At 31.8% G+C, this 22,909-nt stretch overlaps 1 protein-coding gene across 1 annotated transcript in view; it reads left to right on the top strand.

The window, feature by feature from the left end:
* LOC129216429 (nuclear pore membrane glycoprotein 210-like) overlaps positions 1–22,909 on the top strand; it is a 191,021-nt gene that overhangs the window by 32,500 nt on the left and 135,612 nt on the right. Inside the window, exons 16-24 of the mRNA XM_054850644.1 lie at positions 816–875; positions 947–990; positions 1,099–1,172; positions 3,244–3,337; positions 4,508–4,697; positions 11,517–11,620; positions 17,633–17,737; positions 19,146–19,247; positions 22,626–22,754. Coding sequence (XP_054706619.1) covers positions 816–875; positions 947–990; positions 1,099–1,172; positions 3,244–3,337; positions 4,508–4,697; positions 11,517–11,620; positions 17,633–17,737; positions 19,146–19,247; positions 22,626–22,754 — 902 coding nt within the window. The remainder of the gene's footprint in view (positions 1–815; positions 876–946; positions 991–1,098; positions 1,173–3,243; positions 3,338–4,507; positions 4,698–11,516; positions 11,621–17,632; positions 17,738–19,145; positions 19,248–22,625; positions 22,755–22,909) is intronic.

The raw sequence follows: 22,909 nt of genomic DNA, 5'->3' as shown, positions 1-22,909 counted from the left end.
CCTTATTAAGTATTGTTGAACTCAATGGTAATTTAACATCTTAGCTAAGATTCGAAAAAGATGAAGTTGACTATCACCATGCTCGCTCCTTATCATGGAATATACATTGTTTTGTTTTTTGAAATTATTACTTTGTTTTTACTTGAGCAAAAAAGCGAAAATGCTTTGTTTTATTTTAGCAATGGAGATAGTGTTTTTGCATTTCGCAAAAAAAAGCGACCGTAGCGGAAACCCTGATTTTCTTCCTTTTTCACTAGGGAAATTTTCTTCGGAATAAGGATTTTGTAGAGGGCTTTAAAATTTTTGAATAGTCCTTGATCCTGGGGTTGGATCCTTGAAATACTGTTTAGGGACAAACTTCTGGCTCATACTGCTGAATGGTTTTATGTGGTGCAGCATAATCCACAAAAACAATTTTACACCCTTCTCTTTTCTCATCTTTTCCTAAATGCCCTCCAATCACTGATAACATTAAAAATATTCAGAATTTCCCATTTGATCCATAAGAATTTCCGATTGTGAACATGTTTACCATCCTATGGTGAAAAAAAAAAGTTACCAATTTCTATCAGGCACAAGATGAAAAAGGTGCCAATTGAAATTTTAAGGGTAAATATAAAATTTTGTTAGGCTACAATTAGGATAGCATTTTCTGCTTCCAGATTGCATTTTAAGGGGGTTAGGGAAAAAAAATTCAAACTTTAAAAAGGTATGCAGTTAGTACAAAAACATGGAATAATGTAAGGTTGTTTGAGTATCATTTGTTACAGAAATGTTTACAATAATGACATTTATGAAATATTTTTTTATTTTAGTTTCACCTCAACATGATTTTGTGGATACTTCTATTGTGAAAAATTCATCAGAATCAACAGGTAAACTTAATTAAAAAATGTGTTACTTGCATAACTAACAGAATGTGTAATAAAATTATTTTCTTTTTTAGATCTACATAAAATATCTGCATTTTGTAAATGGTACGGTGAAGAAGTAAGTTGTTTTTGAATTTATTTCTATCGTACTGTTAAAAATGAGTTATATGGAATTCTATTGTTCTTAAATAATAATGTTGTGAACCATTAAAATCTTTTTCATTAGGTATTCACTCTTAAAGTAGGAAATCGTCCTTGTGAAACCAATATTCATCCTGCATCAAATGAAGCCTCTGTCAGGTTTGTTGTTTTTTTCTTTTCGTAAAATAGTATTACACTCCTTTTTTAAAAAATTTTATTTATTTATTTTTAAATTCATAATTTTTTTTAGTGTTTGATTACAACAAATAATTTTCAACGCTGATTTGAATACACTAGTAGATCCTAGCAATTAGCTTAAAGAAATTATTTCTAATGTTACTAGCACTGTACTTACTCAGTCACTTTTTTTTAATCACTTCAAAAATCTAAGTGAATTATAACTGGTAACTTATTGAAATTTTTTAATAAGTTACCAGCAACGGAATCTCTCTTAGCAATCTGTGATGCTTATTAAAAAACCCAAAAATAGTCTGCAAGATAAACTGAAATTATAGTGCTGTAAGCTCTAATGTTGAATTTCATATTTTCATTAATGTGTTAATACATGTTTAAATTTTGCAAATTATTTGAATTTTCACAAAATGTTTGTTTGAAATTCATAAAAAAGGGACCCTGTGAAAAATCCTGCACAGACTCCTGTTGTGGCAATCCTTTCATATATATATATTCAGCTTTCCATTTTTTTTGTTTCAAAACTAATATTCCAGTTTTCTGAATAAACATTTTCAAATCTGATGCTCTTATATTAGTTACATAAGAAATATTCTAAATTTACAGCTCTGTTTCTTTTCTTTTTACATATGAGGCAGTGAGAAGCAAAGGGATGTAAGTGTCACAAATAAATTTGGAGATAACTGGTACAAATGGAAGGTGAACCTCTCCTCTGTTTGGGGCAAGATATAGTACTAGTAGCTCTGGTAAAATCTGCTACACAGCATGATTAAGAAAATTTTCAATGAAAGTCAACCTAGGATTGCAACTTAAAATACATCTTACTCCAAAACTAGAAAATGTCCACTTACATTCCTTTGCCTATCACTGCTTCATATTTCAAATACAGTAGCCCCTCGTTATATCGCTCATTCGGATATATCGCTCTTTTCTTCTGTCTCCCGAAATATTAAAGCCTAAAATAAGAAAAAAACTTTGCTTTAAGTTTGAAACCATTTCTGAAAACATATGGTATTGCACAGAGAAGGTCTCTTTCTTCTCTATTTTGTCAATGAACAAAAGGAAGCAATTCTTCTGAATTAGCTGGAAAAGCAGCAGCAATTCCTGTCATCCAAATGTACATACCCGCGCAGTATATTTCAGTTTAAGATGGTCTGTAAACTACTTGACATCTTCTTTTGTATTGATACATTGCCTTTACAAGGAGTGAGAGACATCAAGCAAGTGTCATATTAGCCCATGTAGAAGAGAACATACGCCTTTCTTTTAGTACAGAAAAGATTTGTACTTGGTTGCACAAACCAGGATTTGCATCAAAGAAGGGAATAATGATCTGGACGGGCGAAATAGTTTCTTGTAAACAATCTGGTTTCTTTTACTTTTCACATCCTTTCTACAGCAAGTAAAACGGATTAGAAAACCTACTCGGAACAAGAGGGTATTGGAATGTTCATTCTTATCTCGCGGTAGCTCAGAAAGATAGTCTTCATTCGCTATTTGATGATTTTAACTTTCTGACAGTGAAAATTTACTTAAATTTCAATCTTGTTTAAATTTCAATAGGTGTGATAGTACCCACATCGAAACCATTAGAAACTAATGTCAAAAAGAACAAATGCCAATTTACTTGTGTAATAGACATAACTATTTTTTCTTGCCCTCCGTTATATCGCTCTTTCGGATATATCGCTCTTTTTCTTCGTCCCCCAAAAGGCGCGATATAACGAGGGGTTACTGTATTTGTAGGACGAAAATGTATGCCTGTTTTTAAAGCTGTATCACATTTTTGTACCATAAAACAATCCATGGTCAAGTTACTTTTTTTTAGTGGAATGTTCAAAATTTTTATTAATCAGCGTGATTGCTCTATTCTGGGAAATGCATTTTGATACTGCTTCTCAGAATCAAAAATAGACTGAAAATGATTTCAATGGTTTTATTTTTTGGTGGCTTTCTCTTTTTCAAAATTTATTTAAAATTATGTTTTTAATTGTTTACTTTAGCATACATAATTCAAAATGAAAATATTTTACTTCAGAATAATTTGTGCAGCGCCAGATTCGGTTACTCTCCGTCCCGTTCTGCCTTCAGTCGGAGGAAAGAAATGTCCTGCTTCTGCTGATAAGGTAAGGGTATTTGGCATATTAATCTTGAGAACTTTGCAAGAAAGTTTGTTTGGTGAAAATTTTTTGAATAATTTTAAAAACGTGAAAAATAATATTGACTAAATCTGAAGAAGTTTTTATGTTGAATGTTTTATGTAATGTTTCAGTTTGTTATTCTAGTTTACAAAATGAGGTTTTTTTTAACCTTATTTCCATGTGAATTTTATAAAACCAATTTCTCTTTTTTTTTTTCCTGATTGGTATTTTTTGGAATAATATCTATTGTATATGGTTGATCAATTTTTCCAAATCAAATGATGAGAATTTACACCGAACATACATATATTTTTAAGGGTTGCTGAAATAGTCAATTCTCCCTTTATAAATGAATTTTCTTTTAGTTATTACTTTTGATGAAGTATTTTAAAAAACAACAGAACCTAAGATTGAGACTAATATTTTTACATGAAGTGGAAACTTGTTTCACAGACTTAATTTTGATGTAGGGAATCTTCTCCTATCTAGGAAATTGAGTTTTTGCTTAGAAATTCTAGGAAAATTTTATTTTTACCGTTCAAAGTATTTCATGTCATTTTTGATATGCCAACTCATCTAATTTCTGGTTGGTTATATTACTGAAGTGCGCCATAGTGTGATTTTCTAGTTACAACAATAATGATTTGTAAATAAAGTTTTCTGAACATTAGCTATAAATTCTCATTAAGTTTTTGTTATTTAAATGTTGTACATTGGTTTAGATTTTAATTTCCCTGATTATAAGCCATTCTAAATGAATTCTTGAGTTCAATCTAGGGCAAGGTGCTGCCCTTTGTTTTTTTTTAGTATGTAAGAAAACCTTTTTTTTTTTTGCTTTCAGAGCTTGTATTACAGTTGCAGATATTTAATTTTAAAAATTAATTAAAATGAGGAGTGCTCTTTCCCCTGAAAGTTAAGTATATTCATCTGAATGTGAAGAAATCAAAATAAGATTTATTTTTATTATATTATGAAAACATTGTTGAACCAACATTCTTGAACTGATTTTGCTTTATTGTCCTTTTTAATATCTATAATAAACTTCGTTCTTGCATTTACTTTTCAGAGGTCTCCTTGATTTCATTTTTCTAACGCATCGTAATTGTTCACGTGTGCATTAATGTTGAAATGATGAAGTTTTTTTCCTGTTTTTATTTGCAGATTGCTGTTCACAGCTCTCAAGATTTGGAAATAGAATTTATTGTTAAAGATAGTTATGGAAGAGAATTTCTTAATGTATCTTCCTTTGATATTAAGTGGTATATTTCTGACTATGCATTAGGTCGTTTTACAAGCAATGAAGGCATTCAGACGAAGTGGTTACGAAGCCAAAGAGCCTATAAATTGAAATGTAAGTTTTTAAAATTTTTGCCTTACTTCATTCCTGCGAGTATATCTGTCCAATGCCCGATAACAACAGAAATGTGCAATAAAAATTCAGTCTGTATTTTCTTCCTAACATATGTTAAACCTCAACCGAGCAAACCATGATGTTGAATAACTATAAGCAATTTGGTTCAGCTAGGGGGCTACCGCCCCCTGCTCACTTGTGTACGGAGTTCTTTTTTATCGCTTTGCAATCCAAGCTTGCTTTGCTGGTTCACTGGTCACTAAAATATTAGTCTAACTTTATTTGCATTAAAAAACGTAAAGTGTTTTTATATGAAACTAATAAACACTTTTGATTTTCATACATTTAAAGGGGACAATTAGTTTTACATCCAACTCATGCATTAGAGATTAATATGAAATATAAGTGTACAACTCCATCATTTTTTGAAAGAAGTATGCATTGAAACATTTTTGTACTAAAATGTACAACTGCAGTTCAACTCTTTTCTCCTGTAAAGTGCATGACAAAAATCGTTTATTTCAGCCATCATTCTGATATCACTTATTTCTTCGATTGTTCCGCAATTGTGTTCGGAAGCACTTGTTTCTATTTGGGAATTCACTCCATTTGCAATTTGTAGTTCACTGCTTGCATTAGCACCTAAGCCTATTGGAGCGTTTCTGACCAGTCTGTATTCAGATCTTTCATCTAAAGCCCGCTGCTCTCTTCTGCGTAAATTATATTTAAGTGCTCTTAAAACACTTATTCTAATATTGAAATCCTAATAAATATGTGAATATCAAGTGCTAATAGGAGTGAGCAAGGAACATAGACAACAAAATAGCATAATGACGACGGAATCCTAATAAATATGTGAATATCAAGTGCTAATAGGAGTGAGCAAGGAACATAGACAACAAAATAGCATAATGACGACGGACGCCTGGACGTGTGATCCAGATTCGTAAATAAGCTAATAGTTATCAACTGAAAGAAACATATAAAATCTCATTTTGCACCACATATAAGCGTTTTATATATGCAGATAGATTATAATTTAGTTAAAATTTAAAATTTTTATTTAAAGAATAAATCTATTTAATTTTTGTAATTTATAACTTTAAGAAGTCAACTAGCTAGTCGGAGGCGTAGCTAGACCTGACTTTCGGGGGGGGGGGGGGTTACTTCTTTTATTATATATATATATATATATGTGTGTGTGTGTGTGAACTTTTACATACTTTGGAATGGGGTGCCCCAAGTTCGATACTTGTGTCAAACAAAACAAAATCAAAGAATTTTTTTTATTTATTTTTTGTAATGTTTTGGAAAATTTAACTTTTTTTTCCCTTTTTCTCCATTTAATTTAAAGTGAAACTTTCTCGCAACAGGTCTAGTGAGAACCAGTCTATCCAAATCAGGGGGAAAATCAAATATCTGATGAGCGTGTTCCGTTCATTTCAGTGTGACTGCTTAATTTATAGGCTAACACACATCTACAAAAGCTGGCATCCCTGAAAGCTAATAGATGGATCCATTTCCGCCTGTGAACTGGATGTTTGACTTTCAATCTCATCAGTGGTCAGACTATTTTTACTAACTTGGTTCGCACTAAAAGCATGAAATAAAATAAAAAAAGACTTCTTGATTTTAACCTGCAAAAAATGAAATGACTTTTCATATCGTTATATTTATATGTTGCTTTTTATATGTATTTACATTAATGCTAGTTCTAAAGCAGTTAATAAAATTTTAATTAAAAAAGAGGGAAGAAATATAGGCGGTAGAAAGTTATTTGCACAAAGCTGCATACCATCTGTTCTCTTTTCAAGTTTTTATTTTTAATTTTATTACCTGCTTTAGAATTTACATAAATATCTATTTGAGAGAGCAACAGCAATTTTCAAGTGTTATAAACAGAAGTCTTGTTTATTTTCTACTTTCTAATGCGAACCAAGCTAACAGAAATAGTACAGAACAGTCTAGATTCATTTCGTTTTTAAACATTTTATTCCTGTAATGCTATGCAGTTTTTCTTTTAAATTAAAATAAAATTTCCTTCAGAAGGGTTCGATGGAATTAATGCTGCTTTAGCAGACTGTACTTCGTTTTCTTCAGAGGACGTTAACTTTCTCTTTTTAGAGCAACCATTTTTCGTCATTTACATTTTTTGGGAGGGGGAGGGGGTTTAAAACATGAATGTAGGAATAGCAGGATGGAGTTCAGTGGGGAATTCTGGAAGCGATAACCGTAACCGGCCCGCCATCTCGGGTGTATCGAGAAACTGTGTTTGCAATTTTTAAGATACGGAAATTGTCGAACTTTTTTATCGAGTTTCAAACGGATTTCGACTTTATGACGTCTTGTGTAGCCTTCAACTGCACTAATAATGCACGTAGGAAGGAGATTCCTAGCTAATTCTGTATAAATGGATAAATAATTTCTCCCATAATATATGATTCAAAAGCAGATAATGATGGTAACATATAGTGTCATAAATAATCCTACATTTATCTTACTTTCAAATACAAACCCGAGTTGCTTAAAATAGCATTACAAATTCAAATTTATTACTGTGATTTGCTGCTACTCTTCGGTAACTTATAAACAATTCTATCAATAAAATTGAAATAACATTCGAAACATTGCCAGATGCTTTCATTTTTTCTAATTAAGTGTAAATTAAACTTTGATTACAAAGATTAATTTTAAATAGGTTATTTTTAAATCAATATTCATTATTTCATCTGGTGTAGAAATTAGAAATTAAAATGCTACAAAATTTAAAATCCATGTGCTTATCTTTTTCTAAAAAAAACAAATATTAGCTGGATATTTTATTCATGGAGGTTACAGGTTACTACATCCATGATTTTAAGTAAAAAAATTAGTAGTTAATGCAATCTAGTAATAAAACTGACATTATGGATTTTGTCTGGTGAAGTGAATTTTTGACCACTGTTATTCAGAAAAAAATGTTTGATTTTTTTTCTTTTCTTTTTTTTTCTCTTCTCTTTTCTTTCTATTCTCTTTTCTTTCTTTCTCTCCCTCCTTTTTTTGGGGGGACAAACATTTCAGGGGGGGTTCCCAAACCCCCCCTAGCTACGCCCCTGTAGCTAGTCTTAACCCTGTGCACGCAAGACTACGAGTTTAGAGCATTATTACATACATCAAAGTGAGCTCAACCAAGATTTAACGTGAGGGGCTGTCCGTAAATATTACATTTTTTTTCAACATTTTGTTCCCATCCCTCTTTGTCATAAAAGGCCACACTTCACCTTTCGCCCTCTCCTCCTCTTGGTCACATGTCATATTATTTTTCATAAACATACTCTGATTTTTAAAAACTGTGATATCATCTTATTTTTACCCCCTTATCCTTTTAATACTGTTTTCTTTTTCTCCAAAAGAGTGGCTTAAGATACAATCATTGCTTATGTGTTTATATTTGAACAAAATAATGTTGTGTTTTAAAGCACTGGAATAATGCAAAGTGTTTTTTTTTTTCTTCAAATTTTAGGACTTAAAATAAACTTGAGGAATAATAAAATGAAAAAAGTTGAATTTTATGTATCCTTCCTTTATTTGGATAGGAATAAGGAATCTCTCCTGTGTAGTTCTTTTTCTTCCCCTATCCTAATGTCCTTTCAGTTATGCCATGTTCAGTAGTATTTCAATGTGAACATGAAAATCAGAGTGGCAATTGAGCGACTAAGAATGAAACTGAGTTCCATTTAGTGAAATCCTGTAAAAATTGAACAAATAACTGAAAATAAAACAGGGTGATAGAGCTGGACAGTAGAGTGGGTCGATTTTGACTTTTTTTTGAAATCGAAAACGCCTGTGGTGGGAAAAGTTGTGTATTGGCATCAAATGCTCGCATAAAATTTTTTTTGGAAATCAAAATATATTTACATACCCCGCCAGCCCCTTAAAGTTTGGCCAAATATGTAAAAATTGACATTTTTTAAATTTTTTAAAAAAATCTTATGTATAATATTTTTAATCGCCAGTGGTGGGAAAAGTTGTGTATTGATATCTAATGTTCATTAAAAAAATTTTTTTGGTAATTAAAATATATTTATATCTTCTGCCAGGTTCCTGAAGTTTCGCTAAATATATAAAAATTGACTTTTTTTAAAACTTTTTTTTTTCATTTTTTATGTTTTTTTTAAACACCTGTGGTGTAAATAGTAAATAGTAAGACCCTTTGTTTGTGAACAAAATAATTATCATATCATATTACATATACCACCCCTGCTGGGAATCTGAAATTGCGCATTTTGCCTTTTTTCTTTGCTCCTTCTTCTTAGTTTTAAGTGTCAAAGAGACAGATGGTGTGATTCCTCCGAATGTTTATTTTTCTTCTTCTCTGTGACATAATGAAACTATTTAAATCACCCATCCCCAGTCTGACAAATTGGCCTGTTCTTGGCACTTAGCCAAGCATATATGAACCAAATAGAAATTGTAACGAAAAACTCAGAGCAGAAGAATTGGTACAGAGAATGAAGTGTTATCAAGCATATTAGACTATTTAAAAACAACCCAAGTATCTACTGTGGATTTAATTGCAGTAGACTCAAATGGAACAGCAGTCAATACTAGTGTGAAAGGTGGTGTAATAAGACTGTTTGAGCTGCATTTAAAAAGGCCGTTGCAGTGGCTCATATGTCAATTGTACGCCAATGAGCTACCTTTACGCTATCTGTTACGGCATCTTGATGGGAGCACTACAGGTCCTTTTACATATAATGGTCCTATAGGAAAGTTTCTTGGCACATGTGAGCAGCTTCCAACTGTCAACTTTAAAAAAATCGCTTTTGATTTGCCAACAGTTGGTGCAGACGGACTTAGCACTGACCAAAAATACTTGTATCAAATATGTCAAGCAATATGTTCAGGAAATTGTTCAACATCACTGTCCACCAAATCACCAGGAAAGCTATCTCATGCTAGGTGGCTTACAACAGCAAATAGAGTACTTCGTTTGTATGTTGGTACAAAAGAGCCATCACTGGAAATAGGAGCTATTGTAGAATACATTATAAAAGTGTATGCAAAAATTTGGTTTTTGATTAAAACTGGGCCTTCATGCACAGCTGGTGCACGGCATCTTTGGGAAGTTAGCCACTACTCAAGATATCTTAGCGATGATCTGAAATCAGTAGTTGACACTTTTATATAAAGAAATGGTTTTTTTGGTCATCCAGAAAACCTGCTGATAGCCACGATCAACGACACTTGATCCTCAGTAAGGAAATTAGGCTACTGCACAATCCTGAAGGGCCGAACTCTTACTAATGAAACTGTTCGTGATTTTGTCATTCCACCTCTAAATTTTCAAGCAAAAGACTAAACAGAATTTATAAAATGGCAAAACTGTGTCCTTACAGACCCTCCATTCAACAAACATATACCAAATGCAGAACTTGAGAAAGTAGCTGAAACGGGTGACGTTATTGAAAGTAAGTTGCGGAATTTACCATGTCATACACAAGCGGTAGAAAGAGCAGTTAGGTTGGTGACAGAAGCATCTTTATCTGTTTGTGGAGCAACACGCCATGATGGCTTTATATACATACAACATTGGCTTCCCGAATATTAATGCTAAAATTTGAGAACAAAGCAATGTATAAGATGTAAAACTTCTTAATTACAAAAAAATCTGTGGTGAATTCTTAGTCATTTTCCCCTAATACTTCGTGAGAATGAGTGAAGCTGCTGTAAAACTGCGACGACGGACTTCTGGTACTTTAATCTTTTATACCTATGTTTTAAGCCTAAAGAATTCTATAGTGTTATAAAAGAAAAATAAAGTATAAAAAATGCATATTTTTTTTAAAAAAAAGTGTTGGATAAAATTTTTGCTTTAAAACGTCAAAATTTTAAAAATTATGAAAATATTCCAAATTTCAACGGTTGAGTGGAGCTTGAATATTATTATTACTTATGAGTGAAGAATCTTACTAGGCAATCATTTTCACTACGGGTGATTAAAAAAATCAAACATGAGAAATTTAAAAAATAACAAAAAAATGTCAATTTTTCCATATTTGGTGAAATTTCAAGGGACTGGTGAAGGATCTAAATATATTTTGATTACCAAAAAAAAAATTTATGTGAGCATTAGATGTCAATACACAACTTTTCCCACCACAGGCAATTACTAAAAATATTATACATAAGATTTAAAAAAAAAAAAATTAAAAAATATCAATTTTTACATATTTGGCCAAACTTTAAGGGGCTAGCGGGGGATCTAAATATATTTTGATTTCCAAAAAAAAATTTTATGCGAGCATTTGATGTCAATACACAACTTTTCCCACCACAGGCGTTTTCGATTTAAAAAAAAAGTCAAAATCGACCCACCGTACTGGACAGTAGCTGAACTGTGAAATAACTCTAATGTTCTGAAAAGAAACAGGGAGTAAGTAGTCTTTCAGGTCATCCCAGTGTTATGCGATATCTACTAAACTAGAAACATACATCTCCCAAAACTAGCATAACATTTGCATATAGTTAAAACACCAACTTGAATTTTTTTGTGTGAAGAATTTAATGTATTTCAATTTAAAATACTGATAGTGCTAATAACTCTCAATACTGATCCTTTAAGTCCATTTAACACAAAAATGTATTCTTGAAATATTGTAATGGTCCAAAACAGTATATTGTGCAATTTATCTTTCTTTTATATCTTCTTTCTCTATTCTTTTAGCGTGTAATTTCTTTTAACATGTTAAAATATTTCAGTCCCATCAGTTTTGACTGAACCTTTTTCTTTTTATATGATTTATTTTATTTTTTTTAATAATTTATTTTATTTTCAAGATTTTCAACATCTTCATCCTTATGGCTATGGAGGACATTTGAAAGTTTCTGCTAGCATTCTAGGCTACAAGCTTGGTCTTCCTATTGAAATAAATGTAAGTTTTGTTTTATGTTGCTGGTAGTTTTTAAAGAATTTTACTTCTAAGTAGTAGAAGATTAAATCATAAAAATGTTAAAATTGCTAAAATAACAAACTAATTTATTTGTTTTAGTTTTTATGGTTTTTGCTCTTTTCACAAATGTAACCTGCTGACATGGAGATAAACATAACTTTTACAAGCCTTTCTAATGAATATAATACATAATTTTATTTTCTCAATAAGGGATTATTAATCCAAATGGTTATTCATATTGATTTAAAACAATGAAATCTGTCACGACCAAAACAGACAGAACTTGGGAGGACCCCTTAATTTTATTTTAATAAAATATCAACAGCAATCAATGGTTAAAAGCAGAAAGTATTTATTATCACCAAAGATATGTTAATGTTATACCATCTACAACATGGTCTTATCTTACAAGCTGTGGGAAATAATGAGGCCGAAAAAGTTGTTTGACATTTAAAAAGGTGCAAAAAGAAAACTTAAGTTTTACAAGCATATAAGTATAGCAAAATCTTCCAAGCTAAAAAAAAAAGATAAACTCAAATTTTAGTGCAGGAATATTTAAAACTAAACCAAAAATTTGCAACATAGCATAAACAAAGTAGGAAGTTTGAATCCTAAACAAGTAAACAATATAATTTAAGTAAAAAGAAAAAAAGAACACTGACCAAACACATAAAAAAAAAAAAAAAAAAAAAACTTGACGGCTGCAACCAGATGTCCACCCCTGTGCCCTTACAATTAACACTATGACCAACCCTGGTACTGTAGTTTATCCATAATACAGGTCAAGACTCATAACCAGGGGTCTGTCCAGGATTTTTCACAGGGCCATTTTTTGTGAAAAATCAACTAATTTTGTGAAAAATGAATTAATTTTGTGAAAAATCAAATAATTTGCAAAAAAAAAAATTTTTTTTTTGTTGTTAAAACGAAATTTTAGAATTTAGAGATGGTGTTAACTGCATCATTTAAACTTAAAATTGAGTGTTTTCCTCTTCTATGTCGAGAATATCATTCTGGAGTGTTTTTCTAGTATTTGGGCAATATTTATCTGCCATTCTACATTATGTTAAATTATATTAGAAATATTACTGTACAGTATTTAAAATAATTGTAATTGTAACAAAAAAAAAAAATCAGACAAGGGTTCCGCATTTAACTTTTTGATCCAAGACACTCTTAAAAAGCACAGAATTCTTGATTTTAAGGAAAATAAAAAGAGATTTTATTTGTTTACCTCTTAAGAAAGCGTACTAAACATCAAAAATTCGAAAAATCGTATTCCTATAGAGGATGCAAAGAGATCGCAATTCTCAAAGTGAAGGCATCAAAAATATAAAAATGGCTTGTACAAGAAATATTTTTGACAAAATTATTTTAAAATTGCATTTTAGAGTCTTATAAACATATCATTATTATCTGTGGACACAGTCGAAAAAAAAAAAAAAATTAAACCATCAATACAGCATTTCAATTTTTGACTCATAAAAGAAAATGGAATTTTGCTTTTAAAACTTGAAATGAGAGTTCTAACGAAAATAAAGAGACTTTTCATTTATTTGCATCCTAATAAAGAAAAGTTAGCTTGAAAAAAGAACAAAATATGATTCTCATATGGGATGTTAAAAGATTGCATTTTTCAAACTGTAGGCATCTAAAGAAAAAAAAAAGCAATTAAAAGAGTTTAAAGTTAACAGTTAAACATCGCACTTCACCGTAAAAACGCAAATATTGACAAGCTGGTAAAATTATGAGAATATTTTCTAATCAAATAATTATAAAGGTTCAACGCCAGACACTAAGTGGTGATAATTTTGAAGTTGGTAACCCTATCTGAAGCGATCATATTTTTTTCTCCACCCTTACTATCCCTTTGCAGCTCTAAGTTCATTTTGCTGATATATATTATTATTGTTTATTAAATTATGAGTGGGGAGAAGAGTGCTTACCAACGCCTTTTCAGAAAAGTTTACAACAACACAGCTGCTAATTAGCTGTGACAAAACAAACAAAATTTTTTTAAACTAAACTTATTTTCAGTTGTTAATTTCTTTCCAAGAAACAAACAACAAGCATTATATTTATTTTACAGTAGCAATTATTTATCGCTTGCAGAAGCATCGCAAGTGCCGTTTTTTTTTCCTTTGCAAAATTAGCAGATTTTGTATAAGCTGATCCCTCTAATTCGACTTCAAAAAAAGGTTCCAAAAATTATCCGTTTTATACACGTTTTATGTGTGTTATTTTGCTTTCAGATTTGCTCTTTCGATAAACAATTTGAAAGATCCGATCCTGTTTTATCGGAATTTTGTGAAGGGTCCGTTTTGGTTGATTGGGATTTTGTGAAAGGTCCGTTTTGTTGATCGGATTTTTGTGAAGGGGTCCGTTAACGGGCCCAAATACCCTCTGGCCAGACCCCCAATTGTCCTGCTTCTCCTACACACAGTAGATGAATTCTGGCTAGTAATATGTAATATAGCTATGTCACAGTGTTTGTAAAAATTAAGTTTTGTAATTTAAATTCTTGAAACCTTCAATATGCATTTTTATTGCTGTGTAGTAAGTTAGATGCATCATAACTATAGACCTAAGATAACCTTAGGACATAAAAGGATAAAAGGCCACCAATCTTATTTTTTATCATTTAAAATAACTACAGGTTGTCCTTAATTCATCCTCAGTGTTGCTAAATTTACAATTTGAAAAATCTTTTCTGAAATCTCTTTCTAAGTTTACTATTATATTGTGCTTAGAAGTTTACTTGTCGGTTTCAGAAATAATGTAATAAAAGTAACACAGGAGTATGCTGTTCAGTTTTGGTCGCCTTATCTGAAGAAAGATATTTTTGTATTGGAAAGGGTTCAAAGAAGGGTAACTAAATTAGTAAGGGGACTCTCAGATTTAGATTATGATACCAGACTTAATAGGCTTAACATGTATAGCCTAGAGCAAAGGAGAGTCAGAGGGGACATGATTCAGTTATTTAAATTTATCAAAATGAAAGATGTAAATGGATTCTCTCTCAACAGGCTCTGGGCCTAGCTGGGCCCAGAGCCTGTTGCTGGTCGTCACATTTGTATTTGTATTTATAAGTAATGGAAGACAGAAATCAGTTTGTTGTTGGGCGTATTTCTCTGCTGTGATTGATAAGCAATTGTTTTGCTTTGATTGCATGGGCACGCAGTAGCTCCTTGAATTTAAAAACCAAAAATATTCCCATCTCTACTGTAGGAGGGGGCGAGAATCTCGCTATATAATTTTCTTTCTCTCTCTCTCTCTTTTTTTTGAGCAATCACGATTGCTTATTGTTTTCATTTGACAGTCTTTGACGTTGGGATTATTTTTCAGCTTGGACCAGCAGCACCACCGCCCACCGGCGCGGCTGCTCTGTTCCTGAGCACTGTTCCTGAGCCCCGGAATCCACTTCTGCTGGGTGGTGGCGTCCATGTCCTTCACACGCATGCTCATACACACTCGCCAACGCGTGAGCGCCTTTACACACATTCACAGGCCTACGTGCACACACTTAAGCCTGCACACACACAACTATACACACATAACCACCCAGGAGGAGGGACATGCTTGGGGGGGGGGCATTTCTAGAAGAAACAATAGCTCTAATGAGTAGGGTCTTGCCGCAACTCGTGATTGCGAAAAACATAATTTGAATTCAAAGTTTCAGAATTCAAATTAGATTTTTTTTTTGTTTTAGTTTTTGTCTTCTATTTATTGGCATTTATTTTATTCTAAACAAATCAGAGATGAAAATCTTCGCTGATCCGCGATTTTCCGCTTTTTGTATTTTTTTCATTTCTCGGCCTCCGAGCAGCCGAGCATTTTCTAGCAATCGATCGCGATCACGTTCTTCCCGCCAGGATTTTTGCTGACTCACGTGTTCTGTCTAAGGTAGAAAGAAGCTTCGTTTCGTAGATGGGGAGGGAAAAAGGCTTGAAAATGATGTAGAAAGCATCAATGTTTATCAGGGTTGGCCAGATTGGACCCAATTGGGTTGGACCCAATGGGTTTTTTTTTCTGAGAAATTAAATTTTTTAAAATATTAATTTATTTAAATACTTTCACAATTTAAACTTCTTTTTTATTTGTTCTTCACCACAGACAATGGACATAAAAAATTAATTTTAAACCTTAATAGTATTTCTTAACTCTTAACGGCATAAAAAAAATGCTTCAAAGATTTTAAATATGTTCAATTTTTTTCTTTAACTGGCCAATAAATAACTCAAATTATCTTGACTAAGTCCTGTCACGTCTGATTTTTTCAATATTTGTAGAGAGGAAACTACTCTAGCTAAAAAGCTTTCTTGTGAGTTATTTTCTGCAAACCAACACGTCACAAATCTCGAATAAACAATGTATATTTTTTAAAAATTAACAGGTTTTACAAACGGTTGGACAGAAAAGAGAATAGGATGTACAGTATTTTCATTATCTTACAAAAAAGTTTAATATTTCTTACTCTGTGCACAGAAATAGAAAAACAGGCAACATAAAATTCAAAGAATTGTCTTGATTAAGCTGGAGTTCAGTAAAAAGGGATTTAAACTACTTGATGTTCTACAGTGTTTTGCGTAACAAAATGAAATACAATAAAGTAAAATGCAAAAAAAAAAAAGAAAGAAAGAAAAAGAAAAAAATGTAGTAATTAAAAACTAACAAATGAATATATTTTATCATTCGAGAAGTAACTTTGCCTTAACTGTTGGTAATCATGGAAGCCAAAAAAATCTGAAACTTCACCATTCTTAGGTTTCGTCGTCTTTTATACTTTTCTTCAGAAAAAGCTTAAGTTTTCCAGCTTTTTTTACCCCGAGACAATTTTTGTGCTTTGTTCGTATACTTACGCTATAATATGCTACAAATGCCCCACATTTTCCTTTAAAAAAGACAAAAAACCCCACATCTCTTTTAAAAAACCCAGCTTTAGTTGGGTTTTATTTAAAAAAAACCCTGAGTCCATGGGCTTTTTTAAAAAACCCAGGTTTTTGCCAACCTTGGTGTTTATGCATTTCAAAATCTGATTGCATCCGCTTCCATAACACTCACTCATGTTTGTCTACTATGGCATCCTATCACTTAAACCTTATTATATATACTTTTTGTAGACTATTATTTTTAACCCTTCTTATATGTATTTTATTTTTTGCTGAAGGCTTGTACGCTCAATGTATTGCCACGCCCATTTCACAGCCACTTTCTAGCGATCACGCAAATACCCCCTCACCTCCTTTCTACCCTGACCTTCCCATCAGGATTCTTGCTGAGGCACACGTTCTTTCTAACAAATTGAACTTTTTGATATGATCATAGAAAGTTACGAATCTGCTGTAAAAATCAGTAGACACATCCTGATGGTGCCTGTATATATTTTTTATGGCATGCCATTGTGATGTTGGAGGGTAAGTCTTTTGCTGTTTTCAAAAAACTAGAATTATATTAGTCCTGTTCAAAGGCGCCTATGCAAACTTTTAAGGGGGAGGGGGCTCAGATATTTTCTCTATGGTTTAGCAGGATATTTTCTCCATAGAAACCAATTTCAGTACAGATTAGAGTTATTAAAATTTGACATTTTTAGTAACTTATTCATCAACAAAGAAGTGTTTTTACATTTTTGCAAAAAAAAAAAAAAAAAATGTACTAAAAGCTAGGAAGTTCTAATTTCAAAGGGGGGGGGGGGGGGGCGGGGGCTTGAGCCCCCACTTGCCCCCTCCCCCCATATGGGCACCTTTGGTCCTGTTTCTTTGTAAAAGAAAGAAGTAATGAAACCTTGTTCATTTTTCTCAACATAGTTAAATATTTATAATATTGAGTCTCATTTTTGCTTCTCATTAGGTTGAATTAATCCTCATTTAAAGAAATAAAATGTTTGCTTTTCAGAAACCTTTAAATTTTGATTATTTTGCTTATGATATTGTGAATTTATGCTTTCTTTGGAATATTACATTTACATTCTAATTTCTCCCATCTTTATTAACAAAACATTTTCAGGAAAAACCTTTTCCCGTGATTAATAACTCTTTAAATTTCATACTTGTGGATGAAGCGGAAGTGGAACCAAAAAGCTTATCAATCTTCAACAGCCCTTCTAATAAGGTAGGTATTAATAAAGAGAAAATAATATTAGTTAACTAGAAATACATACTTTGGACTTAAAGTGAATAAAACGGTTTTATATATTAAGATAGGTAAAATAAGGTAGACATTTTATTAGTTTAAAAATATTGGTATTTGTTTATATAGTTTCACTTAAAAACACTTTTAGTTTGTTTATGAATGTATATGTATATTTCTTTAAAAATCCATTAAAAATATGAATAATGAATTGGTTATAATTAGATAGAAATATTAGTAATTTATCATAACCAATTTCAGATATTATAAAATTTCCACTTCATTTTTGAGGAAATGTTACTTTGTTCTGAAACTGTTGAGAGTTTTTCAAAATTTTTAGAAAAATTTTACTATGTAAATGACAATTTTTGTTGGTTTTTTAAAGCATTTCTATATATTTTATATCTTTTGAGGTCAGAAAATAAATATATGAGGTTTTTTGTTTTCAAGGTCTGATCAATCGCGGAATCAAAACCAGAAAGTCAAGCCGATTATGCTGTGAGTAGATTTGTTGCGCAGTCTCTGAAGTAAGATTATGCAGTGCATCAGGTCGCTGTAGTTATTTCAGAGCACAAAGTGACCAAGGAAACATGCCTTAAACAATTGCATCATCCATGAAGTGTGCTTTAATTCGATTTTTGAATCCTGAAAAAAAGGGCGACTCGGAACAAACGTAGAGGAATGTTGTCATCACGCATTGTCCTTCTGCCTGATAATGCGTGCCCACACATTGTTGCTTTAACCAAAAATCTTCTGCAGCAGTTTCGCTGGACAGTGTTTGACCATCCTCCATACAACCCTGACTTAGCGCGTCTTCCAATTACCTTCTCTTTGGTCGCATAAAACGCTGTCTAGGAGGACAGACATTTGGCTCCGATGCTGAGCTGCAGATCAGCATACAGAATTGGCTGAAAACTTAGGCGGCTGCCTTCTATGATGAAGGTATCGAAAATTTGGTACTACGCTGCGACAAATGTCTTAATGGGAGCGGCGACTACGTCGAGAAGTAGTTGGGAGGTGTATGTACAGATTCCAAAGAGTTTCTATTGTCTTTGTGGTCTCTACTTCACGAACCATCGGACCTTGAAAAAAAAAAAATCCTCATAATACTAATGGATGTATTGAAATTTTTGCTTTAGTTTTTGCTTACTTGTCCAAAGTGTTTTGAAATCTTTGTCAAGTTTGAAATTCAATTTCTGAAAATTTGAGCATTGAAAAATAAGTCTTTTATAATGTTAAAGGGAAAAAAACTTCAGTCCTTAAATGTTTATTTTGGCATGGTTTTATTGCTGTACAGCATATACCTTCTTACTTTAGGGACTGTTTGGTTTTTATTTCTTATTGTACCTCAATATTGTTATTAGAATAATAAGTTTTGATATTTTTAAAGGTATATTTGAATGTAACTAAAGGATCTGGGCATTTTCAAATTGAAGCAAGTGATAGCAAAAAAGCTCATGTTGTGTATAACAGTAACACTCGTCAAATAGAAGTAAGTATAGAATGTCGAAAATTAACCTAAATATATGTAACATGTATATCAAATTAGAGTGAAATGTTACCAAAACCAATGTAATTTAAATTTTCTACATATTATTTATGAGTAGCATTATGTTATTTTCTTAAATGTCATTTTTCTACCATTTAATCTTATTTAATTTTGTTGCTACAGGCTTTGTTTAACACAGTACAACCATATTTATCCAAACTAATTGAGACTAAAGTGATGAGGAGAATCAAAAATCCAGGTTGTTTGAGTAAAAAGCAAAACAAATCCTTAGCTGGCTTACCGATTATCTGATCAAAAATCATGCTTTGTAACAAAATTACATAAGATTGTTTACAAGACATTAAAATTTTCTCAGCATCAATTCTTAACATAGAGTTGTTCCACTGACTACTGTTTCCAACATCTATGTGTTTTAATGATTTATATTATTTATGGTGGTATTTGCCCCATTTCTTGCTTTGAGAAATTGATGTATTTAGATACATACAGTCTTCATTGTTTTTCGATAGAATATACATTGAGTATGCAAGGTGCCAACGAAGCCACTTATTCAAGCTCAAGACTATGAATTTACTCAATAGTAGCCTCTAACTAACAAAGTCATGAAAAATGGTAACGACTTTTGCACTTTTGGCTGCTATTTTTAAAAAAACTTATGCACTCAGCACAAAAAGTAAATGCTTAATTCACTATAAATATTAACAACAAATTTAAAGATTATAATACTCTACAGAAACAACAAACAAAATTTTATTTTTTGTAAAGATAGAAGCATACAATAGAAAGAAATATTTTTCAAATTTTTAAATAATGCAATTATAGCTAAGGCAAATTATAATAAGGCAATTATAGCTAAATGAAAGTGCGTGAGAACTCATACAGGCTTTATTCATTATTCAGAAAATGTCTGTCTCCTGACACAGTTGTTTTTCATGGACTTTAGTGGTAAAATGACATAAACGCAAAAACAAACCCTTCTGCCAAAAAAAAAAATGTGATGGTAGAAACATACCATTTTTAAATGCAAGTTGATGCAAAGCGTAAAGAATCATTGATTTTGCTCCTTTATTTGAAAATACTTAACCTGAAATGAACAGTAAAAGAAAAAAAAATGTAAAAACTCAAGTAAGTGCTTGTCTAAGTGTGATATTAGATTTAACAAAATAGGAACACATGATCGTCATTTTTGGTGACTGAGATTTGATTCTTTGGTAGCCATTTTCAATGAAGTGGTCTCCAATTGGTTACTGGCAACCACTAATCTAGATCTTTACCACTTAAGCTTGGGATTAGCCTTCTTATCTAAAACAGTACAAGATACATGAAAAAAGTCGGTTACATTCAACTTTGTATCTTTGATGCTTTGTTCAGCATCATCTAATTAACAATGAAAAGACATAATGTGTTAAAAATAGTAGGCGTAAATGTACCTTTGTTTGATTTCAACAAAATTGCACTTGCCGCAAATGAAACTCATCTAGCTGTAATGCTTAAAATAATGTATTTTAGCACATCTGGACATGGGACTGAACTTCTCACTGCAAATTTTACAACTTGACAGGTGACATGCTAGCATAAGCATGTCACCAGTCATGGTTTCAAAGTTTCTGCAATATTGGTGGATAGGTTGCAAACATTTGCTGTGTGATGTATTACCTATAAAGTTCTAAAGGATTTGGGTTAGGTGAACGTAGAGATCATTCTACACAACTATCGTATCATACCACTTGTAACTGGAATGCTTTTTAACGCCTATTATTTTAGTATTACTGTGCACATAAAGTCTTTTCTTTTTTAATTTGATGATTCTGAACAACATTGTCATTCATTTTTTCCCCGTGTCCTGTACCCATTCCAAGATAAAAATGCCAACTCCATACTCCAAGTTTGCCAGCAGGTGGTGCTGTAAACAGGCTAATTGTGTAGCATGTGGCAACATTACTATACCTTGACTCTACTTTTATGACTATAGCTCTTGCCATTCGGAAAATATTGATGTTGGCAACAGACTTAGCTAGCACCCTGTATATCCTTTGGCCATGTTCCTGAAAAAACGCAAAGTTATGTGCCTGTGTTTATAGTTATGCTCTTGTTATCATATTTTCAACTTTTTTTTTGTGTGTGAACATGAAAAGTCAGCAAATTTTATTCCAATAAACAAGATTCTACTGTGCTTTTGTTAATTAATGATGACAAATTCTCATTGACTTTTAATTTTCCCAAAGCTTATGATGAGTATCAAGCCCAGGTCATCTTGGTAAAAAAGTCACCCAACCACTAGAAAACATAGAAATCTCCTTGAAATTCCTTAATATTGGAAGTTCCAAAAGCAAATTTAGGTGATCCTCCAGGATATGAGGGCTGTATTCACACCCAGAAATTTATTTGAAAATGAAGTTCATTTTACACAATTGTAGCTCATCTTTAATGATGGAGCAATGGTTGAGATTCCCTTTCAAAAAAATTTTTTTAATAAAGCTTTCAAGAAGCATTTTCAGTTCCAGAGAGATTTAAATAGTAAAAATATTGGAACTGCCAACTTGTGTGATTCTTCTGTACTATATATTAGTTTTGGTTACATTACTCGATTGTATGGAAGATTGCTCTTTTTGTTGGAATTATCAATGTTTCATGTATTTCAGGGAACAGTCAAGCATCGTTTGTGTGAACACGTATAAAACCAATTACTGCCAAGACGAACTACATTTGTAATCCTCGTTTTATTGTTGTTTGTTCAGATAAGATGAACTGCAGTTGAGACGAATTGAATTTAAAGATCCCTTTGAGTTTGTTTTAATGAAATTCAACTATATTACTTTGTCAAATGTAAAAAACAACTTTTGATGCTGTTTTTGGTGCCTTTACCAGTTTAAAAGAAACCACACCTCTTACATATATATATTTTAACCGTTTTCCACCTGCTTTTATACTCAAGACTTTTTAACACTATTTTTAACCTTAAGTAAACTAGGGCATAATAATGGCAAATATTACTGCAGTATGTCAGTATCTTTGTAAAAAATCATGTTATGAAAACCAGCACCTTCGCAAAAATATAATTAAGTCTGATATCTCATGAAGTAAAAATTTAACTTAATTCATACGAACATCATACAAGTACGGGTTTTCATACTAACTCATTTTCATCTGTTTTTCATGTGCGATTGGAAAATAGGCTACACTTGCATTGTGTATAATTGTGCAATAACATTTAGCATCTGTTTTTGGTTTGTTCTATTCCTTCTTAGGCTACTTTGTAAATAAACTAAATAAGAAAATACATGTGAGGGAAAATCAACTTTCTTTTGGTAAAATTTTTTAAGTTATTAATCTGTCCTCTTTTTGTTTTATTTTTTGCAGATCAGTCCTTTAGAAACAGGAACACTCACAATTACTGTTACTGATTTGTGCCTTGGAATTATACATGAAGCTGTTGCTGAAGTACAAATTTATGGAATATCAGCTATAGTTGTAGATGTTCTAGACAAAGTATGTGTGTACATTTTTATTATTTTTTTTTTGTTTCTATCAAAACTTATTTCAAACTTGCATATTAAATCTTCAAAAAATAAAAATAAGTAATTATTTGTTTCATACCTGCTTTAAAACTTACAGAACATTGTTCGTGCAAATTTCACAGGAAC

The sequence above is a fragment of the Uloborus diversus genome, chromosome 2, assembly GCF_026930045.1.
Source record: "Uloborus diversus isolate 005 chromosome 2, Udiv.v.3.1, whole genome shotgun sequence".
NCBI lineage: Eukaryota > Metazoa > Arthropoda > Arachnida > Araneae > Uloboridae > Uloborus > Uloborus diversus.
This window is presented reverse-complemented; position numbering and strand designations above follow the sequence as displayed.